This window comes from Hibiscus syriacus, unplaced genomic scaffold (genome assembly GCF_006381635.1).
Source record: "Hibiscus syriacus cultivar Baekdansim isolate YM2019G1 unplaced genomic scaffold, ASM638163v2 tig00110556_pilon, whole genome shotgun sequence".
In the NCBI taxonomy this organism is placed as follows: domain Eukaryota; kingdom Viridiplantae; phylum Streptophyta; class Magnoliopsida; order Malvales; family Malvaceae; genus Hibiscus; species Hibiscus syriacus.
Window position 1 is genome coordinate 1,527,286 of NW_024062779.1, and position 25,453 is coordinate 1,552,738.

General features: G+C 33.4%; 2 protein-coding genes and 2 pseudogenes across 2 annotated transcripts; all 4 read left to right on the top strand.

Annotated features, from left to right (window-relative positions):
- Window positions 1–2,676: 2,676 nt before the first annotated feature.
- Window positions 2,677–4,841, top strand: LOC120131652 (annotated as a pseudogene).
- Window positions 4,842–4,897: 56 nt separating this feature from the next.
- On the top strand, window positions 4,898–6,576 carry LOC120131648 (annotated as a pseudogene).
- Window positions 6,577–7,491: 915 nt separating this feature from the next.
- On the top strand, window positions 7,492–7,952 carry LOC120131653 (signaling peptide TAXIMIN 1-like). The gene is made up of 2 exons (XM_039148600.1): window positions 7,492–7,654; window positions 7,772–7,952. Exons 1-2 carry the CDS (start codon window positions 7,536–7,538, stop codon window positions 7,893–7,895), a joined length of 243 nt encoding a protein of 80 aa, XP_039004531.1. The 5' UTR covers window positions 7,492–7,535; the 3' UTR covers window positions 7,896–7,952.
- Window positions 7,953–19,120: 11,168 nt separating this feature from the next.
- LOC120131654 (pyruvate decarboxylase 1) lies at window positions 19,121–22,054 on the top strand. The gene is made up of 7 exons (XM_039148601.1): window positions 19,121–19,612; window positions 19,729–19,892; window positions 20,065–20,626; window positions 20,964–21,052; window positions 21,154–21,271; window positions 21,394–21,582; window positions 21,742–22,054. Exons 1-7 carry the CDS (start codon window positions 19,136–19,138, stop codon window positions 21,910–21,912), a joined length of 1,770 nt encoding a protein of 589 aa, XP_039004532.1. The 5' UTR covers window positions 19,121–19,135; the 3' UTR covers window positions 21,913–22,054.
- Window positions 22,055–25,453: the final 3,399 nt, after the last annotated feature.

Genomic DNA, 25,453 nt, shown 5'->3' on the forward strand with positions numbered 1-25,453 from the left:
CAATTATTAAGAATTTTATGTGACTGAAATCCTTTGTAAAAAATAGATTTAATGATTCAGAATTAGAGCACATACGTGTCTGAATTACATTTCTCACTGATGTAAATTTACTACATTGTGTATGATAAAATAAAGGGTAAACTACACGGTTGACCACTCAACTATGGCCAAAAATCATTTTAACCACCGATTTTTCAATTTGATAAAACATACTGTCAAACTATTTAAATGCTTCAATCAAGCCACTGGTCGTTAACTTTTAACGGTAGAAGTGACATGGCAGTTAAAATTTAACCGAGAGAATGACGTCTCAGTTAATATTTTGGTGTAATTATATATTTTGTCCTTATTACTTACATAAAATGTCAATTTGATCCTAATTTTAATTGCATTTAATGAATTTAATCCTCTAATAAATTGAAACACGTGTCAATCTTTAATTAGACAGTTAAATTTATTTATAATTTATTTAATTCATTAAATTTAGTTTCCTCCAACCAGAGGGTGACACGTGTCACCCTTTGATTACAAGAAAACAAATTAAAGAGATTTTACAGTTGGGGGGAATTAAAACCAGGGGCAGTTTGGATGTTGGGCAGGTGACCACTAAGGCTAGGGTATTGAATAGTTTATACTTCACAACAGATGGTATATATATTGTATACAGATTTCTAAAATTTAATCTAAATTTATAACATTTTATATATCTTAGTTTAAATTCATATCTTAAGTTTAAAAATATATATTTTATTTTCTATCCAACTTATTAAATATATTTAGATAGAAAATAAAATATATTTAACACTTGTTGCAATTTAATTAGAGGATTAAATTTATTCAATTTAATTAAAATCAGGATCTAATTGACATTTTGTGTAAGTAACAAGGACCAAATATATAATTACACCAAAAATTAATTGAGAAGTCATTCTCTCGGTTAAATTTTAACTGTCATGTCACTTCCACTGTTAAAAGTTAACGGTCAGTGGCTTGATTGAGATATTTAAATAGTTTAATGGTCTGTTTGATCAAATTGAAATATCGGTGGTCAGAATGAGTTTTTCCATAATTGAGTGGTCACCTGTATAGTTTACCCTAAAATAAATTCGTCTGCAATATGATATCGCACGTTTTGGATATGGTGCATGACGTCATGATACAACCATACCATCTTCTAATGATGTTTTATATTTTGAGTGATGTTTCAAAGTAAATACCAAACTACCTTTTATTTGTATTCAACGAATTAATAGACACTTTGAGCTTTTCGGGATTACTATTATATTTATACTTTTTTATTTTATAACAGGAAGGTTTTTAAATTTTTCATATTTTAAGCAGAAATTTTAAGAATTTTTTTTAATAAAAGAAATTAATAAAAAATAATATTTTGAATATGAATTTTTTTCCCATTAGACCAGCTTTTAATTCTCTGTGAGCCAAAAACTGAAATAAACAGAATACATACATAACAAGAGAGAGGAAAAAGCTGGTAAATGGGGCATGATAATGTGCATTCCATACCAACCTTAAAGGTATGTTGTCATCATACTTTTCTTTGATTTCAGGCTTTCCTTCTTCTTTACCTCGTACTGTATGTTGTCACCACATTTCCCTTTGATCTCCCTTCTTATTGCTTCTTGTTTTGTTTGCTTGACTTTATAATAAAGGGAAGGGTAAATTACAAATTTAGCAAAGGGTTGTTTGGGGATGCCCCGTGATTGAGAGGGACTCTGGAATCTTGTTGAGTAAAAATTTAGAAGCTAACTTATCATCTGAAAATCAAATATTTTGTTGATGATATTATTGGGTTTATGTAGCTGCTGCAATTTTCAGGTAGAGGATAGGTGGGCTAACTTCGATAATTGCCAGGATGTTCATTTGTGGAAAAGCTTGCCGTTCAGTAACTACTGGTTGCTTTCCACGAATAAATGTCCCCATTCTCAAATATAATCAGGTTCATAGCATGAAATTCAATTTTTTTTTTTTTTTTGAAAATTTCGTTTCATGTTCTTTTAAGAAACTGAATTTTTTGTGTTCCAATTTATTCCTGCCTCTGTTTCTGATTCTATTTGCACTGGAAAATACTGTCAGGTTGATGCTAAGCTGGGTTTTTGATACATACCATCAGCAATGGGTTTGGAAACCTGTTGAAGACAATAATAAATAGAGCGAAAGATGACTGCTTTAGGCAAGTAAAGGTCAACTTCCAAAAGCTTACTTAATCATAAACTAAGCAATGCAATTCCATAAATTATTAGTTTTCAATTTAAATCCTTAGGGCTTATATTATGCGTGATCTAAACCTTTTGGAAGATTGTTTCTCCCACTAGAATGGTCTTTTTTAAAAAGCTTTTACAACTGAGTGTCATTGCTCATTATTCATTTACTCCCTTCCTTGATACCATTTGCCATATGCAATTTATCATTCATTTGTTCCCTATATTGAGGTGACCTTTTAATTGGTCTATCTGTTCGGCACAGGCAGAGACGGACACAAGATCATGTTAGGGGGTCAAACTTGAACTTATGAAATTTTAGGAGGCGAAAATATATTTTCAATAGAATATACACAAAACAAATCTAAAATATATGATAATGTTAAATTTTTAAGGGTGGGGCCAACCGCCCCCGCCTAGGTTCATCCCACATGGATCTTCAGCTTCTACAAAATCCAATGGCTTCAAATGGAAGAAACACAAGTGAAAGGCATCCACTAGAACAAGTTTAATTAGCAGAAATTCCAATCCTCTTGGCATGCCAATTGAGGATAGCAGCAACACGGATTCAAATTGCATTCAGGGCCAATAGAGTATGCTGATTTTGAAGTTCTATATATAAGATCATAATTGGTGAAAACTTATATGATGCTCATGCCTCAATGATAGAAACTTCTTGTATTTCAACCCTCTAGCTCCAACATATTTAACTGGATTCTTCTTGTTAATGCATAATTCGTAGTTAATTGAATCATCAAATCTCTAGTCTCTTTAAAATGAATATGTGAAACTCTTTCTAGAATAGAAGCAATGTCGGCACATGGTATGTGATAATTAATTGACATCATGAACATGTGTCCAACTGCCTCTCCTGTTTCTGAATTTGTTAATAAGTTGACAATGGAAGTAGTTTAGGTTTTTTTTTTTCTCCTTTTAATCCACTTGCAGGTAAGATATATGCTCACGGCTCACCATGGAGTTGGTAGAATTATTTAATAATTTCTTTTCGCATGATGCAGGCTAGAAAACAATTACGAAGATTGAAAGGTACTGTGAGGTTACAGGCTCAAACCCTAAATAATTCGGTCAAAAAGCAAGCTACAACAACATTAAATTATCTTCACTCATGGAGCAACATAGAGGCTCAGACAAGAACACGGCGGCTCTCTATGGTAGCAGAAGGCTGTCTTAGATCAACTAAAGCTCGAGGCTAAACTACATAAAATAGAGGTTAGATCAACAGCCCTGGCTCATGAGACCATGCATGGACTAAGATCTTGACAGCATGCTTGTTAAGGCCATTAGGCTTAAACATGTGAATTCATCTAGGAATGCAATTGTAAGAATCTTATGGCTGTGGACAATTAGCATGACCTTATTAAGTATCATGTTTTTCACATAATGGTCAGTAAAAGTTACAAGCTTGACAAGACTTGAGTAAAAGAAGTTTTGACACCTGGAAACATGTAGGAATGGTCATTTGGCATGCATAGTGTGGTGTAGCAGCATCTACAGTAGTTTCTGTTAAGCCCAAGTCACCCATCCATTTTCTGACCGAATCTTTTTTTTAATAATTTGTTATACTAAAGTGCAACAAAACAATCTAAATGTTAATCACAAGACAAACCATTGAGGTTTAAATCTGTGATGGCCTACAACATTGACTGCAATGATCAATCTATTTTCTTGACTTCTCTTGTTTAAATTGTTTCTATTTTTTTCCGATCATATCTCTTGGTGCCATCTTTACATATCTGTATTATAGCGGCATTTCGTATATTATCAGCTTTCCTGATATGAATTTTTACTTTATAAGCAACTCATTGAATAGAGATTCCAACTCCTGTATATTGCAAACTCATTTGATGCTATTGAGTCAATAATGGTATGAATAGTCCTTAAGATTTGCTATGTGATGATGTATGGATCTTCTATGTTCTATTTTTGCAAGCTGCCTGTGGAATTATCGACAAGACTCATCCTGGTTCAGGATCCTCCTGTATTCAAGTAGCATTTCTTTATGTCATACTATATTTTGATGCTTTTTTAATCAATGACAGGCAGAATGGTCTTGTGGTCCTGAAACAAATCTCAAAAATACATCATAGAGAAGAAGCATTCGTTTAACGGGAGCGAACTATGGCATATGCCTTCTCTCATCAAGTATGCCATTCTCTGAAGCTGTAACTTCTGTAATTTTGGTGAAAGCTGTATAAACTACAACTAACCATGGGATATGCGTGATTTGCACTGGAGAGCTCCCAACTCTAACAATAATGGATTGGCAATTACGAGCTTGCTAAAGCTAATTGGGGTTGGAGCTGGGTGGATAGCTGGATAGCTGGATCGCTGTTCGTCCATGGGAAAGCCGCCTCCCTACTCAGTTCATTACCCCTAAGAAACCGCAGAACAGACAGATAAACAAGGCTGGTAAAAACTCGAATTTACCAAAACTGAAACCATCAGTATCAGCAAAACCTCATCTTTCCAATGAGAAGGAAACCATGAAGATGAAGCGTAGGAGGCTGTCCTATCCAAACTACTTGAAAGTTATTTTAAAATCTGTGGTTCGAGACTATAAATGACATGGTGAGCCGAAACTAAGAAAGCAGGCACCTGATGTGAATAAATGATTTACTTATAAACCAGCTGGTGCTGTAATAGATCAAATGTGAAAAATGAAAAATGGGAGATTCTCCTCAATTAGATCATCCATTTTTTTATTACCCAACTATCAGACCTTCTTGATTCGCCGTAATAATACTTTGTCGACAAATAACCAAAGCTATCTCTCTAACCCAAACACCACATCTCTCTCGATTTCTATTCAGCATTTCATTAACTCAGATACCCCTTTCCATGGCCATAAGATTCATGCCCACATTATCAAATATGGGTTTTCACCCAATACGAATATTTCCATCAAACTCCTTATATTGTATCTGAAAACTGGGTGCTTGAAATATGCCAGCCAAATGTTCGATGAATTGCCGCACCAGACTTTGTCCGCATACATTTACTTGATTGGCGGGTACGTTAAACATGGCAATGTTCGGGAGTCACTTGGTTTGGTTCGTAGAATGGTTTATTCTGGTGAAAAGCTTGATGGATTCACATTTTCTATGATTTTAAAGGCTTATGTTTCTGTTTGTGGGAGTAGTAGGGTGATGTTACCGCGGTTTTTAGGAATGATGGCCCATGCCCAGATGATGAAATTGGATGTGGAGCCTGATGAAGTGCTTTCTACAGCGCTGGGTTACTCGTATTTGAAGAGTGGAAGGCTCAATATGCGAGGACTGTTTTTGATATGATGTTTGACATGAATGTGGTTTGCTCAACGGCGTTGATCACCGGATATATGAACAATGGATTGGTGGAGGAGGCTGAAAACGTGTTTAATAGAACAGTTGAAAAAGATGTGGTAGTTTTCAATGCAATGGTTGAAGGTTACAGTAAATCAGTTGAAACTGCTAAGAAAGGAATCAAGATTTTGTTGATATGCAACGGTTGAATTTGAGGCCTAATATTTCGACATTTGCAAGTGTAATTGGGGTTTGTTCTGTTTTATCAGCAGTTGAGATAGGTCAACAAGTTCAAGGTCAAATAATGAAGACTGAGTTCTTTATGGACATAAAGATTGCGAGTGCTCTTGTTGACGTGCATGCAAATTGCGGATGAATTGAGGATGCCCGAAGAGTTTTTGACTACATGCCGGAAAAGAATGTTTTCACATGGACCTCAATGATTGATGGATATGGGAAGAATGGGAACCCAAATGAAGCGGTCAAGCTGTTCTATGTGATGCAAGATTGTTGTGTCAAACCAAATGATGTTACATTACTTAGTGCCCTCTCTGCCTGTGGACATGCCGGCTTACTTGCCAAAGGCCGTGATCTCTTTGAAAGTATGGAGAGAAGTTACTCAATAAAACCAAAGATGGAGCACTATGATTGCATGGTTGACCATCTGGGACGCGCAGGGCATTTAGATTTGGCATGGGAACTTGTAATGGGGATGCCCGAGAAGCCCAATTCTGATGTTTGGACAGCTTTGCTTAGCTCATACAGGCTGCATGGTGATGTACAAATAGCTAGCATAGCTGGCAACGAACTTTTTAAGCTAATTGCTGAGATCAGGCCAGGGGCATTCGTTGCATTGTCAAATACTTGGGCGACTGCTGGAAAATGGGATGGTGTGAGTGAGTTGAGGGAGATGATGTAGGTAAGAGGGATATCGAAAGATACTGCCTGCAGTTGGGTGGGTAATGATGGTGGTTTATAATGTTCCATCTTCCTCAAGCTATTTCAGGTTTTGTCCCACTGCCACGATGGTCCTTGATTGCTTGTACCAGTAACTAGTGATCTTCAGAAATATGCAACTGACATTGTAAAACTGCTGCATGGAAATCAAATTCAATCCTTGAGATGACATCTATCTGGTGGGATATTCTTTTGTCTTTGCTAGGCCGCGTAGTCTAGACCAAACTGAGGAAGGTAGATGAAGCCCATATTACCAGAGATTAACCCATCGGGTTTTGTTTGAAAGCAAATATTACAGCAGCCTTGAGTTATTTCCTAGGCCTAGCCGCCTAGTCATTTCGACTTAATTGACTTTTTTTTTACATTACTTGATTGACCTTTTTACAAGAAGCAAGTGTTTGAATAAGATATAAACTCTGAATTTCAATTTTGTTAAAATTTTCTAATATGTTTTTAGTTTTATTTTTTCAACATAAAACAATAGATTTAATGAAAAAAAAACTATGATGAATACTTCAATTCCGCTATTATTTATTAAAAAAAAATAAAGTTTAAACGAAAGCGCTGTCGGATTATTTATATTAGTTCCAGTTATTCAACCCACATGACAGTGTGTTGGCAGATTCATCCCTACAAATCCAATTATTATATTACCAGTTTCTGTTCTCAGCAAGAGAATACTAATTTTTGTTCTCAGCTGAAGAATAACAACTACATAGTCCACGTATGCGGACAATTCAAGATATGACTGGAAATCTGGCGTTGCTCTTTTTGATTATAACGTGACCCCGGAAGAAACAGAGGGTAGGCTAATCACAGGGTCATATAAATAATAAACAAATCAGGTGGAGATTTGGTATTGGTTGGTCATCCTTCCCTGTCAAAAATTGTGGATTGGCATAATGTAAACGGCACATACGTCTGCACTTAATCATTTAATATATAGCCTAGCTTGTCTCATTTCTTGTTCTACTTCGTCAAACATTGTTATATCAGAAGCAAGAAAACTGGAGAAAAAAAAGAAGCGAAGTCTGAGTATTTGGAAGAAGAAACGAATATGTGTTGCTGCTGTGGCGATGACTGCGAGTGCAGGCCCTTAGGCTTCCTGTTGGGTTTGCCCTTTGCTTTTCTATCGCTCCTCATCTCCATAGTCGGCATAGTCGTCTGGATTGTAGGGTTAGTCTCTTCGTCGTCTTCTCTTTTCAGATTGTGTTTTTTTTACTGATTAGATACACTCTTGAATGCTAAATTGATTTGATGGGGTTGCTGTTATTTTTGTTGTGATGATGGCAGGTTGGCGTTGACATGCATCTGCCCGTGTTGCTTGTGCGTGACCATCCTAGTAGAGTTCGCACTTGGTTTGATCAAGGCTCCAGTTCTGGTCATGAAGTGGTTCACCTCTAAGATCCCTTGTTAGAAATTATTTTGGTTTCTACTTCATTATATTCATTCCATTTATGTTCTTTTATACAGTGGTAATCAGTGTTGATTCTAGAACATGAATTATTCTCTGTTCATCCCCGATTTATCATGTTTTTTTGTTTTCGTTTAATCCAATTTTTATCCTCTCTGATAATACTTCTCTTTAACCGTATTTATACTTCAAAAAGCCAGTCCATGAAGATGCTTTTCATTATAAAATAACAAAACTCGGAAAACACAACATATGACAGAAGATCATAGTGTCTATGATATATATAAATCCATACATAGCATGTTATTAATTGACTTTTAGGTATAGAGTTGTTATGGGTTAACTTTAAATATCCAAAAGAGAATTGAGATATGATTTAAAAATAAAAGTATACTTTTGTTTGATTCTTTTGGCAAATTTTTTGCAATAATGATATACAAAAAAAAAATTCTTCGAATAATGATCAACCCGAATTATTTGCTCGAGAAAATATATTTGTTACAACACAAACTTAAATCGCATTGTGAACCTTAAGTCGCATGGAACACAATGCAATACCCACCTAAGTCGCATAGAACACAATGCAATACCCACCTAAGTCGCATAGAACCATGCGACACCCTCTTTACATGGATAACCATGCGACACTCATAAAAAAACAATTTACTTTTCAATGCATTTTAGCATATTTTACAAAGGGTATGATAATTTCATCTGTAAGAGATTTATATTCTTTTGCTTTTTTTAATTTTTTCTATATTTACATTGTTTCCTATATTTATTTCAATTAAAGTATCAATATTATAAAATTCACCATTAAAATATTTAATAAGCAAATCCATTTTTATTTTTTTATTCTTATAATTAATCCATTCACGAGCCTTATTTAATAAGAGAATTCATTTTTATATTTTTGTTCTTATTAATCCATTTTTAATTATTATGTTTTAGTTTGCTTATTTTTTATGCCTTGCTGAGAACACAATGCGACTTAGGCAGGGGACACGCCTAGAGTGCGATGCGACATAGGCTAGGTCGCCCGAGCTACCACACGTCTTCTATAGTCAGTAGCATTTACCTTATTACAACAAATAATCTCATCAGTATATTATTTGAGCAATTTATTTTTTCTAACACAATATTCTAAAAATTTAGCCGATTCCTTTGAGGGAAAAAATAAAACAAAAATAAAGAGGTAGCTGGGGGAATTTTTCCAATAATGAGGTGAAAAAAAATTTCTCGAATAATATTGTGTCGAAATTATTTCGTGAAATAGGGTGTATGCTATAGTGTACCGAAGTTGTGTTGCCGTCCCGGCATCCCAGACCCTCGAAGACACATTGTGCTCGAAGGGGGAGGAAGTCGCATGGCTTGCCATGGGTCTCCCAAGGGGGGCCACTCTCCTGGGTTGGGTTACAAGTGGCCGCATGCGTCTCCTCAGGGTCCCCTCGTGTGGCCGGCAAAGTCGCATGGCATGCCACTCACGTAGGTACAGTATGTAGCTGGCATTCAAATGATAAAAGTTAAACCCATGCATCTCCTAAGGCGGGCTGGGTTGCAAGCGGCCGCATGCGTCTCCTCGGGGTCCTCTCGCATGGCTGGAAAAGTCGCATGGCATGCCATTCACGTAGGTACAGTTGGTAGCTGGCATTCGAATGATAAAAGTTTAACCCATACCTCTATCCTAACCCATACCTTGTAATAACAACTTGAACAACTAAAAAACATTTCTCTAAACTATATATATGTAAGAATGAAATCGGGGCAATTGCAATTCAGAAAATTGATAGAGGGAGCAGAATCAATTGCAAAGAAGATTAACAGAGGGAGCATTTCAAAAAATTTGGTGTATTTTTTCTTTCGTTATTCTAATTTGAGTATGTATTATATGGTAAATTGGTTTAAATTTATGTTTTTTCTCATATTAGTCTAATAGTTTGTTATTTTTTTTTGCAGAACGAAGGTGAATTAAGTTTGAAGAAATTTTATTTGAGGTATTTTACTATTGATTATTATGTTAATATTATTTTTATAAATATATGTTAATATTATTTTTATATTGTATAATATCATTTTTACTATTTATTATCATAGTGTACCATAATGTTTTCATTCTAAATACAAATTTTGAATTTCTACAGAAAATGAGCAACAACTTTTTCACGATTATCCATTATAATGGACATATTATGTAAAATGAGGTCGGAGTTGTTTTTCAGTCTGAAAGATCTATAAATATGATGTTCAAAAGGCATATCACATTTGTAGAAATGAAGCAGATAATAGAAAGGAAAATTCAAGCTACAGTTGATGGTTTGAAGTACATGTTCATAGTATGTCCCAGCCCAGTTAGATATGCTGCAGTACTAGTTGAAGAAGATGATGATATTGGAACCATGATTGGATTACATGAGTCAACAAATATTTCAATTATTGATAAAATATCTGATGTTCCTGGGTCATCAAGAAATATGACTAGAAATTCATCTTAAATGACTTTCGGAAGTGAGTTTGAGGACCCTACATACAGATCGATAAATAATTTTATGGCGCTATTGGAAAGTGGAAATGAAGTCGGTGGAACATCCGCAACAGCAGAGTACGATGAGAGAAACATATATAACTCGGAATTGATTGTTGATGTTGATGCTGAAAATCGATGGGAGAGAAATCAATGTTGATTCCAGCGAAGATGAAGAAACTGAGGAACCCACTCGATATTGGGAGATGACATGTACCTTTTAGTACTAAATTAATGGCCACAACAATGTTTGTGATCATTCAAAAAATAAATGTTCAAATTTACCAAGATATAGACCTAATCAGTAATCATATATGTATTTGTATGTATATATTTGATTTTTTTATAATAATTAACTTGCTTTTATAATAATTTATGTATATATTTGATTTTATAATATTTAACTTAATTAACTTGATTTTATAATAATTTATGTATAATAATTAACTTTATTTTATAATCATTTATGTATTTTTTAGTATAATAATTTATGTTTTTTTAAGTTTGTCAAAATATATTTTATTTTTATCTTAACTTATTAAATATATTTTACTATCAAATTAAATTAAAATTAATTTAATCTTCGAATTTAATCAATTTGATCATTTTTTTATAATACTTTTCGAGGCGGAATGATGATGTCGATGCGGACGTCTAATGTCGAGGCAAAATTAAAATTAAAAATTAGATATTTTTATACAAATAACAATTGAGTTTATAATTTTTGTCGATGTCAGGGTGTTGTGGAATGCTAATGTTGAAATGGACGTCTAATGTATTATGGCTGTTGCGGTTGCTCAGGAGTATGATACTCATCCTCCTCGTTCATTGAGGGCATATCATCCGAAAACATAGACTAACAAATAGTCTTATTTGACATCATAAACGTCATTTGCTCAAAGTCATACATCAATTCAAACATGGGAGAGTTGATGGGTGCATGAGGATGCATCAACTCCGGTATGTATGCCGGAATAGAAGAATCATCAAACGGTTGTGATGCTTCCGCTTTATGTTGTTGAGATGATCTCTCACTTTCACTCGGTATAAATTTATTGATTGTACCAAAATTTTCTTATATTTTTAAATTGTTGTCTTTCTTCCAATGCCATCAGGTATGACTTTCCATGATCCCAATAATACTGAAGGAAAGCCGAAGTCTCAAAATTAAATTCATCATCTTACATTGGATCAAGAGGTGGCACGTATGAAGCTCTGTTATTCCAAGCATTAATGTAGTCCGCGTGCTTCGCAACCCAATTCACGTTGTGCTTACCCTGTTCATCTAATTTGTGCAAGGGGTAATGATCTCATGGAATGGGCAAAATAGGTTGGTGGCACCCGAACTGCCACAACACTCGATCCGCAAATAGTATCTAAACAAAAGTAAAATGAATCAATGGTGTAACAACACCCCAATTTTGACAACCCTCCAAAAGCTATGGCGGCACACACGCTAAAACTTCTAGCTCCATGTATGGCATCCAATTAAACTATAAAATTAACATTTATAAAACTTAATTAGACGCAAAATTATAAAATTATAAAAAAGAAATAAATATAAATAAATAACTTAATTTAAATAAAATAAATTAAATTAAATATTATTATATTATATTATTTATTTATTATAAAATATACTTTCTTTTTGCTATAAATGTCGATATTCAACCGAAACTCTTTGACATTATTATACACTAGCCCCGTCCTTTCTATTTTATGTCACCATCTGTAAATCAAAAAATATATATGTTACTTCTTTTTAATCACAATAAATAAATTTTAATTAACAATTTAAATTAAAATAAAGAAAATAAATATTACCTTCCGGCAAGAGAAAAGTCAATCGTTGTTCGACTAATCGGTGTTAAAAATGGAAGTTTGTGCCAAGCCTAAGATTGCAGCAACATCATACATCCACTAATTTCTGTTGTATTAATATTATTGACGATTACTGGCGCTTTGCACATCTCACGGTATAATAACGCCAATATCGCAAATCCCCAACTGTACTAACGTGTATCCTTAAAATTTCTAAAAAACGGGAGATACTGCGTATGAACCACGTTACCGAATTTATCCAGCATCAAAATTCCCCCAATCAACTCCAAGATATATGCTCGAGTTGTATATACAATTTCTTCTTGGGTACTATTTTCTTGGAGTTTAAATTGATTCTCCAACCACTACAGCCTCAAACGCTACCCTTTTAAATATGAGCTTACTATCGTCTGCCCAATAAACTCATTGCAAAGTGTTTCCACGGTATTGTAATCATTTCTCATCACCATTGGCATCCCATTTGTTAGAACCCCGAGTTGGAAGGTCACATCTTCTAGGGTTATCGTGCATTCTCCGCACAGAAAATGAAATGTATGTGTTTCTTGCCTCCAACGTTCAATCAATGCACTTATTAAACCTGGGACCAACTTATACTCTCGAACAAATGTAACATAATAAAATCCAGCCTCTTCCAGGTGATCTTCAATCCAAGGGTGTGGCTTAGCAGGAATATTGATCCGATTACAGAGGACTCGCTGTTCGTATTCCTACAATTATAATAATCATGAAATTAATCAATTAATCATAAAATAAACATCAATATTTATGACATTTAATAAATAATTATAATATTTTATTAAATAATAATAACATCATCGCTCCCAAATGACTATAAATATATTGAGCATCAAGATGAAGTAGTTGATTTTGTTCTGTCATTTAAACGAATCTGTAGAAAAAATTTAATAACATTAATAATTTAATAACACATAAAGTTGCTACTGCTTGGAGGGAAATGTTGCATAAAAAACAAATACTACTAACTACATCTAAGTATTCAATACAAATAAGAAACACATACAAGTTACATACAAAAGTAATATCTATCCATGCATCTAATTTAAACGAATTGGTTTAGTAAATTAAATGTTTAATAATGGCAATATTATAACGAATTCAATTTAAAAATAATCTACTAAGTAACTAATTTAATTTAAAGAAGTAAAAATTCGTAAAAAACAACAATAACAACGAAAAATTACCTTGTTTGAATCTTTTCCTTTAAACCTAATATGCATTATATTTTTAAGCTAAATTCAATATAATTTATTTTTTAAAATTAAATTCCTTTCGAACTCAACAATATTAATTAATTAAATAATCACTTTAATAAATCAAAAAAATTAAAAATTTTCGTCTATTTTATTCATATTATTTTATAAATAATATAGATTTTAAAAAAGAAAACTAATTGGGTTAAATTGATCGAATAATGTAGCACACACCGACTTTAACTTTATTCTCTTCTTCTTGTTTCTTTCTCTTTTCTCTTCTTTCTTTCTCTTTTCTCTTCTTTCTTCTCTCCTTCTTTCTTTCACTCCCGGTGTAACCCTCCCTCCCTACACCCCATATATATATATATATAGATTTAAAACCTAACCCCAATGGCTCCAACCCAACCCCTAACCGTCCCTCCCTCACACCATTATTACTGCCCCATACAAGACGCAGTCTGCATGCATGACAACCTTCACGTGGTTCGTTCACGGGTGTATGCATGGTTCACGGGTGTAGGGGGAGTCGTATGGATTTTCATGCGTCTTCCAGAGGTTTTTGCTCAACATGACAGCAGCACATGGGGTGGCAGTAGCGCATGGGGTGGCAGCAGTTGCATGGGGCATGCAAGGGGCTCACATGGATTTCCATGCATCTTCAGGGGGAGACGCGACGACCATAGTGTGTTTCTGTTCAACATTGTAGCATTCACACCATTCGAACAAATAATCTCCCGGGTACATTATTTAAATAATTATTTTTCTCTACCGCATTATTTGAAAATTTGAGCTTAATGAATTGGGATTAATATTCGCAAGGAAAAAGAAAATTACAGCAAAAAGAAATAATGAGGCTATCACACTTTATGTCAAAACATGTAATTGTGAGATTAATAATCAAAGTCTGTAGGGATGGGCATGGAACCTGAATCTAATGAGTTCTGATCTGATTCGACTCGATCAGGTTGGATTTTTTTAAAAAAAATCGGGTTCGAGTTAGATTTTATATTAAAATATTCAGAGTTGGGTCGAAGTCAGATTTAAGGTTAAAATAATCCTACACGACCTGACCCGAATAGTTAATGCATAAATATTATTTTTTTACTTTTTTACTTTAACTCAGTAGTTTTCTAATTTGAACCGGAGTACAATATCTTTGGATTTTCTTTTACCCCATAGAGAAGACACCCCCTTTACATTGTTTTTCTTTCAGGTTTTAAACCCATTATAGAGAAAGAATTATGTTTTATTTCTTGGTTTTTGTCCTCACCAAGCGTGGGATGGGCTTGGAATGAGCACATGATGGGACTTGATTAGAAGGCATAGGCAGGGATGTGTTTGATTAAAAAAATGGTGCTCCTGCAACTTCAATGTTATGAGGGAGGTGAAGGCTGTGCATGTGATTATAAAAGGCAAAAATTCTCATATAATGCTACAGGGAATTTTTAATTCCCAAATTAAAGTGTTCATCCGATTAATTTCTCAAATGGGGTATTTTCTACAGTAAATTTGGGATATCTCGGCGTCTTCAGGGTTAACCAATTTTTAGTGGGATCTACTGGCGTCTTCAGGGTGTTGGATTATTTGTGTTTTCTACGATATATTTAGGATTTCTCGGCGTCTTCAGGGTGAACCAGATTTTTTTTACTCCTTGCTTGGATCTCTAGGCGTCTTTACTTTAAACCCATGAAAAAATTTGGCCTTTTTACACAAATATCACCTTAACATAAATTAATTACTTGTTAGGCACTGTTTAAGAATATTTTACAGATCAAGCAAATTTTTAAATAATTTCTATAAAATTAATCATATTTTGTTAGTATTTTATTTAATTATTGTATTATTTAATTTTTTTTATTATTTTATTTAATTATTTTATTTTTTTACAGTTATAAAATAGAAAGTGGTCCTTGAATAATTATATTCGGATTTCTCGGCTTTTAAACTTTTCTCTCGGCTATAAATACGCTCTCAACACGTGGATATCTATACTGAAGCAACGACATTCTTCTAGTTTAGAGGATTGATGTGAATGTTTACAGGTTGAGAGCGTATTTACAGCCGAGAGAAAAGTTTAAAAGCCGAGAAATCCGAATATAATTATTCAAGGACCACTTTCTATTTTATAACTGTAAAAAAATAAAATAATTAAATAAAATAATAAAAAAATTAAATAATACAATAATTAAATAAAATACTAACAAAATATGATTAATTTTATAGAAATTATTTAAAAATTTGCTTGATCTGTAAAATATTCTTAAACAGTGCCTAACAAGTAATTAATTTATGTTAAGGTGATATTTGTGTAAAAAGGCCAAATTTTTTCATGGATTTAAAGTAAAGACGCCTATCCAAGCAAGGAGTAAAAAAAATCTGGTTCACCCTGAAGACGCCGAGAAATCCTAAATATACCGTAGAAAACACAAATAATCCAACACCCTGAAGACGCCGGGAGATCCCACTAAAAAATTGGTTAACCCTGAAGACGCCGAGATATCCCAAATTTACTGTAGAAAATACCCCATTTGAGGAATTAATCGGATGAACACTTTAATTTGGGAATTAAAAATTCCCTGTAGCATTATATGGGAACTTTTGCCGATTATAAAACAGATACCCAAGCGTGGGTTTTAATAAATAAAAAAAAATTACATCAGGTCAGGTTAGATTTTTAAAATGTCCATCGATTCAGGTCGGATGAAAACTCAAATTTTATCGGGTCGGATTACAGGTGAAGGTATCCTTCTTTTCAGGTCGAGTCGGATGGACCCAAAATCAACCCAATCCAACCTAACTCGACTCATGCCCATAATCTAAAAAACAATCAGATGGCTTTGGTCAAACATTGAACAACTCCTTGACCAATTAATACACAACAATGAATAATAAATAAAATATCTTAATATGGATGTGTAAGTCTTTTGGGGGGATAATGTCCTAAGAGCAGGTAGCTTCCCCAGGTGCACATGCTTCTTGCTTTATTTTTATTAATTAATAAATAAATTTATGGGAGAGGACAAAGAAAGAGTGAAACGTTGAGCTTAGAGGGGAAGGAACTCTAGAACTCTAGCTCACAACAACAGCTAGACAGTTAAATACCAATAATCTTATACACGAGCATTAATTATTATTGGAAAAAGTATATAACTTTAACGAAATTATTTACAAATTCTCTTAAAAATTATATTTAAGAGATTAATTATCCTTATATGGTTTAAGGAGCATTTCACTCATTTAAGTATGAAATTGTGCAATTATTCCAAAAAAATGACATTCTGTTATATTAAAAACAAAAGATTTAGAATAGAATAAATTTTTATCAAAATCAAATTTATTCAATAAAAATTATTTTAAAGATAATATCTTCTTTGATAATACCTTTTAAACATACTCATTGAGTGATTAAAGACAATATTTATGTGTATATATATATCGTTATCGTTTAATTTGACTCGTGCAAATATGTGTATATCTATTCTTTTTAGATAAAATTCATATAATCTTTTTTTATATTATAATCATTTATTTGTATATTTATTTATTTTTATCTTCTAAATAACTTTATATATCACATCATAAAAAAAGAGGCTTATAAATACATCTTATAAAAAAACAAGACTAGCATGACATGTTTTTATCAAAAACAAATTATTTTCTTGAATTATTTTTTAAAATCATATTTACATTAATAAAAATCCTATTTATATACAAGTATCAGTTTAGAAGTTCTAATCTACTTGATTATGGGATTATTTTTTACGATAAATTAGACGTCTAGTACTTAAACTATTAATTTTGATTCACTTTAATACTTAAACTTTTAATTTTTTTAAAATTATACCTAAAGTTTAATTTTTGTTTCATTTTACTACACTGTTCAAAATTTAACGTTAAATTTTAATTTTTTTAAAGTTTATATACTAAAACGGACTAAAAATGATAGTTTAGGTACTAAACGCGTTAAGTTTTTAAAGTCAGGGTACTAAAATGAAATAAAAATTAAATGTTAGATATGATTTTGAAAAAAATAAACGTTTAGGTACTAAAACATACCAAAACTAATAGTTTATGTACTAAATACATAATTTACCCTATTTTTAAAATAAAAATTGGTGCTATTTTTTAACGACAGTGTACTAAAATAAAATAAATGCTAAATGTTAGATATGATTTTAAAAAAAATTAAAAGTTCAAATACCATTTTTTAAATAATTTAGGCACAAAAAATAGATAGTTTATATATTAAATACATAATTTAGGTACTTGATTAGATACAAAAATTAAAACCCATTTGATGTTAGATATGGATATTTGACATGGATTTGATGGGTCTTGATTAGATTTGATTAAATTATGTTTTATGATTAAATCAGATCATAATGGACTCGAGTTTAGTATGAAAAAAATATGACCTAAAATAATATTATAATTATCTATTATATATTTAAGGATAATTATAATAATATATGTATATTATTTTAGAGGAATCTAAAATAATTTTAGTTAGATTTTGTAGGTCTGTAAACGAACCGAACGCACATGAACGGATGTATGTTGATGTTCGTTTATTTAATAAATAAACGAACACGAACATAAACGAATAATTTTTTTGTTCATGTTCGTTCATTAAGGAATATAACTTATCTATGTTCGTTTATGTTCATTCATTTAAATGATAAACGAACAACACACACAAAAAATAAACTTATTCGAACACAACAAATGAATGTAAAAAAAAGTAAACAACAAGAATAACAACTTAAAATTATTAATATAACCTGCAACTTTAGAGTTAATTTGTTTGAATACGACAAAAACATATATAAATCATAAATAAGCTATATGAACATAATAAAGTCTTAAAGTTAATTTGTTCAACAAAACAATACTCTTGAAATCCAAACTTCAATAATCTTCGTAACATATTCAACTTGCCCTCTGTCCGAACATAAATGAACATAAATGAACGAACATATAATCGAACGTTCACGAACGTAAATGAATGAACGAACTATTTGTTCATGTTCTATTATTTAAGTAAACAAACACAAAATCTTATTTATATTCGTTCATTTAATAAATAAACGAACATAAATAAACTTATCGGCGCATAATTCGTTGAAAATGGATTTTGGGTTTTACAAGTTAATAACGCATTGATTGAGACATCTAGTTCGTGGAAGCTTCGAAGGCTGAAACGGCAAAAGGTTGAGTCAAATATTCGTAGGCCAACGCATTCAACAACTGCTCAACACCGGAGTTTTCGATTCAAATTAATGAAGGTGCTTTCCAATCTAGTGGTCCCTTTCACTCTCCGCAAACAACCGTTGATTCCAGACATGCACAGGTCCTAAAGTATTCCCTCTCAAAATCCTAAAATAATCAATACCGCTCTTCTAAACCGACAGCTATACCACGAATTATTATCCACCAGGAAAACCTAAACCTGGTTTTCACTTTATCCTGCTTTGCAACCCCACCAATGATCATGACTTTTCTAATAATGACTGGCACTCGAAAACTAGCTCATTGTTAATGAAAACCCACTTTCTATTTACAAAGCCTTTATTAAGACCTCCAAAACCTTCCAATCAATTCACTTTCAATAGCTTTTGATCATCTCTCTCATTTTTGTATAGTTCCCAACTCTAAAATTTTACTGCATGGAATCCGGTAATAAAATCGGTTCGACAGCTCATCCCAGTTCCTTACACCCCCCGGTCCGCGGAGATGCCTCGAGTGGCACCCTGGGGCGCCACCTGGCAAGGCGGCTCGTGGAGATCGGTGTGACAGACGTGTTCTCAGTTCCTGGTGACTTCAACTTGACTCTATTGGATCATCTAATAGCAGAACCTGAGTTGAACTTAGTCGGATGCTGCAACGAGCTTAACGCCGGATATGCAGCCGATGGCTATGCGCGTGCTACGGGCGTCGGAGCCTGCGTCGTCACTTTCACTGTTGGTGGCCTCAGCGTGATTAACGCTATTGCCGGAGCTTACAGTGAGAATTTACCCGTCATCTGCATAGTTGGAGGCCCTAACACTAATGACTACGGGACCAACCGGATCTTGCATCATACAATTGGATTACCAGATTTTACCCAAGAACTAAGGTGTTTCCAAGCTGTCACTTGTGCCCAAGTAAGTTAAAAGAAAATCCTTTCTTCACATTCATAATGATTATATCTTTTTTTTTGCATATTTTTATCTGTATTATTATTATTTATGTTTAATTTGGTTTTGATCTGATATAACAGGCGGTGGTGAACAACTTGGATGATGCACATGAGCTTCTTGATACTGCCATATCGACAGCTTTGAAGGAAAGCAAGCCCGTTTACATTAGTATCAGCTGTAATTTGCCTGGAATTCCTCATCCAACATTTGCTAGAGAGCCAGTGCCCTTCTTTCTTGCTCCAGTGTAAAGTTATTCTCTGACTTCTTTTTTCTTACAACTTTATTGGTAAAAGATTAATTTTTCCTTACATTGCTTGTTATACATTTCATTCATTTCATAATTTGGTGAGAGTTGTTATACATGCATGGAACCAAGTTACATGCTTTTGTTGCTGATTCTTTACAATTGTATGCAGCGTAAGCAATCAATTAGGATTAGAAGCAGCTGTGGAAGCTACTGCTAATTTTCTGAACAAAGCTGTGAAGCCTGTCATTGTGGGTGGACCCAAATTAAGGGTTGCAAAGGCACAAGCAGCCTTTGTGGAGCTTGCAGATACCTCCGGATATCCCATTGCTGTAATGCCCTCAGGCAAGGGATTGGTGCCCGAACACCATCCACACTTTATTGGAACATATTGGGGTGCTGTTAGCACCAGCTTTTGTGGGGAAATAGTGGAATCTGCTGATGCCTATGTTTTTGTTGGCCCAATCTTCAATGATTATAGCTCTGTAGGCTACTCTTTGTTGATCAAGAAGGAGAAAGCAATCATTGTGCAACCTAATCGTGTGACGATAGGCAATGGTCCTTCTTTTGGCTGGGTTTTCATGGCTGACTTCTTAAGCGCATTGGCAAAGAAACTGAGGAGAAATACCACTGCTGTGGAGAACTACCGGCGGATCTTTGTCCCCCCAGGCATGCCTTTGAAGCATGGGAATGATGAGCCTCTAAGAGTCAATGTTCTCTTTAAGCACATTCAGGTAGGCACCGAGGTTATATGGTTTGCAATTATCCTCTACAATATTGTAGCTTATAATATAGATTTATTGAAGGAACGAGCATGTGACATTTTCAGCCATTTAGGTGCCTGCAAGGCCATAATATGAAATAATTATTATGGTTAGCATGCATACTTCAGTGTGTATGACATGCCTCGTGCACATTACTGCTTTAATTTCAACTTCTAATTATATCTGTAAGAGCATAATGTGAATCATTTAGACTTACAAATGCATAACCAGATGTGGACACTTGATCTGATTCTTGTTTTTTTATTTACCTGATTTGTCTCATTCATTGGCTGATCTTGTTTAACAGGAGATGCTAAGCGGAGACTCTGCAGTTATTGCTGAAACTGGAGACTCGTGGTTCAACTGTCAGAAGCTCCATCTTCCAGAGAACTGCGGGTAAGCAAGATGATCTCAAATGTTACATTTCTTTGAGTTTTGAACAAGAATCGTATATGTTCATTTTGCAGTGTCTAAATGTTTATCTTTATTTCTTGAAGTTATGAATTCCAGATGCAGTATGGATCCATTGGTTGGTCGGTTGGTGCCACACTTGGATATGCTCAGGCTGCTAAACAAAAACGTGTGATTGCTTGCATTGGTGACGGTAGTTTCCAGGTGAGCCACGTGATTTTCATTTAGAACTTCAACGACACATTTGAAGTTTCCCCTCTCTCATTTGAACAGGGTAAAGAATGTGGTGTAAGTAAATAATACTTTTGTTTCAATATATTATTCAGGTGACTGCTCAAGATATTTCAACAATGATCCGATGGGGACAAAGAAGCATCATATTTCTCATCAATAACGGAGGTTATACAATTGAAGTTGAGATTCATGACGGGCCTTATAACGTTATCAAGAACTGGAATTACACTGCCCTTGTTGATGCCATCCACAATGGTGAAGGCAAATGCTGGACAGCCAAGGTTAGTAAATATTAAAGGATGTTTAGCATAAACTAATGTTGATCAGAAGTTTCCTTTCGCATATAATAGTGTCATTTTTAAAATAATTAGATGCATCCACAGTCGATGCTGAGATCCTCATTGGCATGCATAGATTAAAGCTTGTATTGTTAAATGTAGGTGAGGACAGAGGATGAACTGAAAGAAGCCATAGCTACAGCAACTGGAGAAAAGAAAGATTCACTATGTTTCATTGAAGTTTTTGCACACAAAGACGACACCAGCAAAGAGCTGCTGGAATGGGGATCTAGAGTTTCCTCTGCTAACAGCCGGCCTCCAAATCCTCAGTAGTCTGAAATGGTTAGGGAAAGACAAATTGGAAATCACCATAAGCTTGAATAAAGATGGATGAAAAGAAATTGCCTGGCCTGGATGACATTTTCTGTCAATCTTGTTACTTCTTTCTACTTTGTAAATAAACTATTGTGATTTGTGAGCCAAAAAGAGCTGAATGCTGACAAAATGGAGACTAATTGTGTCGTCTGTTAGAAGCAGACCAAACAGCTGCCATCAATTTAATCATTACTTTAGAGCATGTTAAGTTGTTAACAAAGGCCTTTGGCATTGAATATTTGCTTATTTGATTGTTTTTCGAAGCATTTCTGTTCTGTTCGCAGTTGTTTAGTACAATAATTCTCTGTCACGTTATTTCTGCTTTGTCTAAATCCCCATCAATCAGTATAAAGTTGGGTAATAATTATCTTTCTGGTGATCCGATTGTGATAAAGCTCTCTCTTTCTAATATAGTAGGGCGTTCATTATTCGGCTAAAATTGACTTAACCAACCAAATCGAAATTTCCGTTGGTTAACTTTGAGTTCGGTCAATTAACGGTTAATGAGTTTTTTCAAACTTTGATTTCGGTTAATTTGATTTGAAATCGGTTAATTAATCGAATTAATTAAAATTATTAAATATTTAATATTATATATATATATATATTATTTAACTTTAGGGTGTTTAAACTTGGTTTTAACTGAATTAACAAAAAATATTAAATATTTAATATATATTATTTATACATTTTGGTTAACTGATCAATTAACCGGATTTAATTTGGTTCGGTTAAATTTTAAAAAAAATCGATTCGATTAATGGTTAAAGTGAAAAAAATTAATTAATGAAATTTGGGTAATTCGTTTCGGTCGGTTAACCGAATTACCCGTATGAACACCTCTATACTATACCACGTTTCTACTGCATACCAAATCGTCCATAAAAAATTAATAGGGTAAATATAGCATTGAACTAATAATAAGATTTGGAAAAACTTCATATTTTAGTATTCGACTGAAAAGTAAAAATTATTGATTTGGTGACAATAACTTGTATGAATTTCAAATTGAAGAGTAAATAATACTGGTTTCTTTTTTATATAGATTTGTATTATGAGGTGTATTCAAATACTAGAGAACACTAATAAAAAAATACTAAAGAAATAATTTGATTTGGGATCTTATTCTATATTTGATTATTAGAGGTTTTTTATGTTCATAATGTTTTCTTTTTCATCTGCAGAACAAAAATTGTTTCACATTAAATATTATTATTTATATATAAAATTTTGCTAATTTTAAAAAAAATTATTTTCACGAAAGATTTTTTGGCCTATAAGCGAGGCCGCCTTCTTTCTCAAAATCTTGATTCTGTGGCTTTGACGGATATGTAGGCAAAGGTGTAGGACAGAGGGAATAAGGTACTCTGGCATAGACTCGTTTAATTCCCGTTACATATTTCAAAGCATACCGTGATTGCTTGGCTTGCTATCCTCAATCGGTTGGGGACTGAGAGACAAGCTGCTGAAGATGGGGCTAGCGATTAGCGATCGATGTGTGTTGTGCAATAGGACTGCTAAATCACGAGATCACCTTTTCTTTGAATTAGGGGCGTATCTAGGCCTAGGCCTAGGTAAATTACTTATTAAGTCATCCATTTATTATTTAGTTTCTGTTTTGGTCACTCAACTATTATTTATTTTAAATCACACTTAATGCTACATTTTGGTTATGTTTTAGTCTCTCGTCTTTGAAAAATGAGCGGCGATGTTGATGTACAAGATAATGCCATGTCATGACTGAAAAATAAAAAAAAATATCATGTTAACATCATTGTTATTTTTTAACGGTAAGTGATATATATATATGATTCTTTTGCATAAAATTTTTTATTATGTTTGGCCCAGCTTATAAATTTTTTCTGGATTTGTCACTGCTTTGAATGTCCCTTTTCATGATATATATATATATATATATATATATATATATGATTCATTTGTCTATTTCAGTTTTGTAATTATTAGTATTATTACACATGGAATTGGTATAAAATGATTGGATTTGTTTTAGCTGAATAGTCTTGAATTCCTGCTGCTAGGGAATCGACCATTTGAACAAAAAATGGAGAAGCCTCCGCAATTTTTTAGGTTAATAGCAAATCAATTGTGTTTAGTAAGCTGCTTCGAATTAACTTTCCCAGAAGTTTCCCAACATTTCTGCTACAGGTTTTGGTGTTTCTATGCCTTTCTTTTATGATTCATGTTTGTGTAAATTGAATGAAAAAGTTGTTAAAATCTGTATCAGTAGTAGAAGAAGATTGAAGCTATATACTTAAGTGGCATGATCCAATAGAATATTCACCTTGTCTTTCAATTTCCTTTTGTTGCCTTTGAACTTTCCCAACATTTCTGCTACAGATTTTGGCGTTTCTATGTCTTTCTTTTATGATTCATGTTTGTGTAAATTGAATGACAAAGATGCTGAAATCTGTTTCAATAGTAGTACAAGATTGAAGCCATATAGTTAAGAGGCATGAGCCAACCGAAAATCAAGCGTTGTGTGGGTAAATATGAGGTATGAAGGACTATTGGGGAGGGGACATTTGCAAAAGTGAAGTTTGCAAGAAATTCTGAGACAGGCGAACCAGTTGCACTTAAGATCCTTGATAAAGAGATGGTTCTCAAGCACAAGATGGCTGAACAGGTTTCTTATGACCCCTTGTTTTCCTTTCTTCATGTGATTATTTATCTCGAATGTTAACATGTTTCTTTTCCCAGGGGCATTCAGGTGATGTAAATGACCTTAATATCTGCAGTTTAATTTACTTTTCGTATAAACTTTCTTCTATGTTATTTTATGTTGTTATTACCTACCTAAACTATTTTCTCTCTTATTTCACTCATTGTACTTTCAATTTTTTCAATTTACTCATTGAACTTTATAGATTGATTTTTTTGTCACGCCGTTGCTAAATAATTAAATAACGTTAAGATATGACAACTTACATCAAAACGACGTTGTTTTGAAATCATGAATAAAATAAATTTTAGACTAAAACGACATCGTTTTGTTTTTTGTTCAAATTGGAAAACTGGAATCAATAAAAGCAAAAAATCATGGATTGAATTCGACTTAAGTTTTTAATCCCCATAAAAGAACGTGGAAATTTAGTTATTCATATAGAAATCGGTGTACTTTAAAGTTATTAGCTTCGACCCCTGTTTGGATGCTGAGAAATATAGAGAAGTTAATGTCAATATGTGCTGAGAAATAGAGAGAATATAATATTTTTAGGCATGTACTTATTCTTGTATAATAACAGCAATTCAGTGCACTAACTCTGCTCCTATCTTCTTGTTTGCCAACATAAAATAATGCCCTACGGTTGCTACAGAGTGCTTGTATACAGGTATCCATTGGTTTCTGTTTTTTTTTGTTAGACTGTGCTTTGTATTCCTCTTCTTGATGGTGTCCTTGAATTTGGCTCTACTGAAAAGGTAATTAAAGTTGCCTCTTCATGAAAATAATCTGTTTAATTTTACGCTTCTTTAAATAATT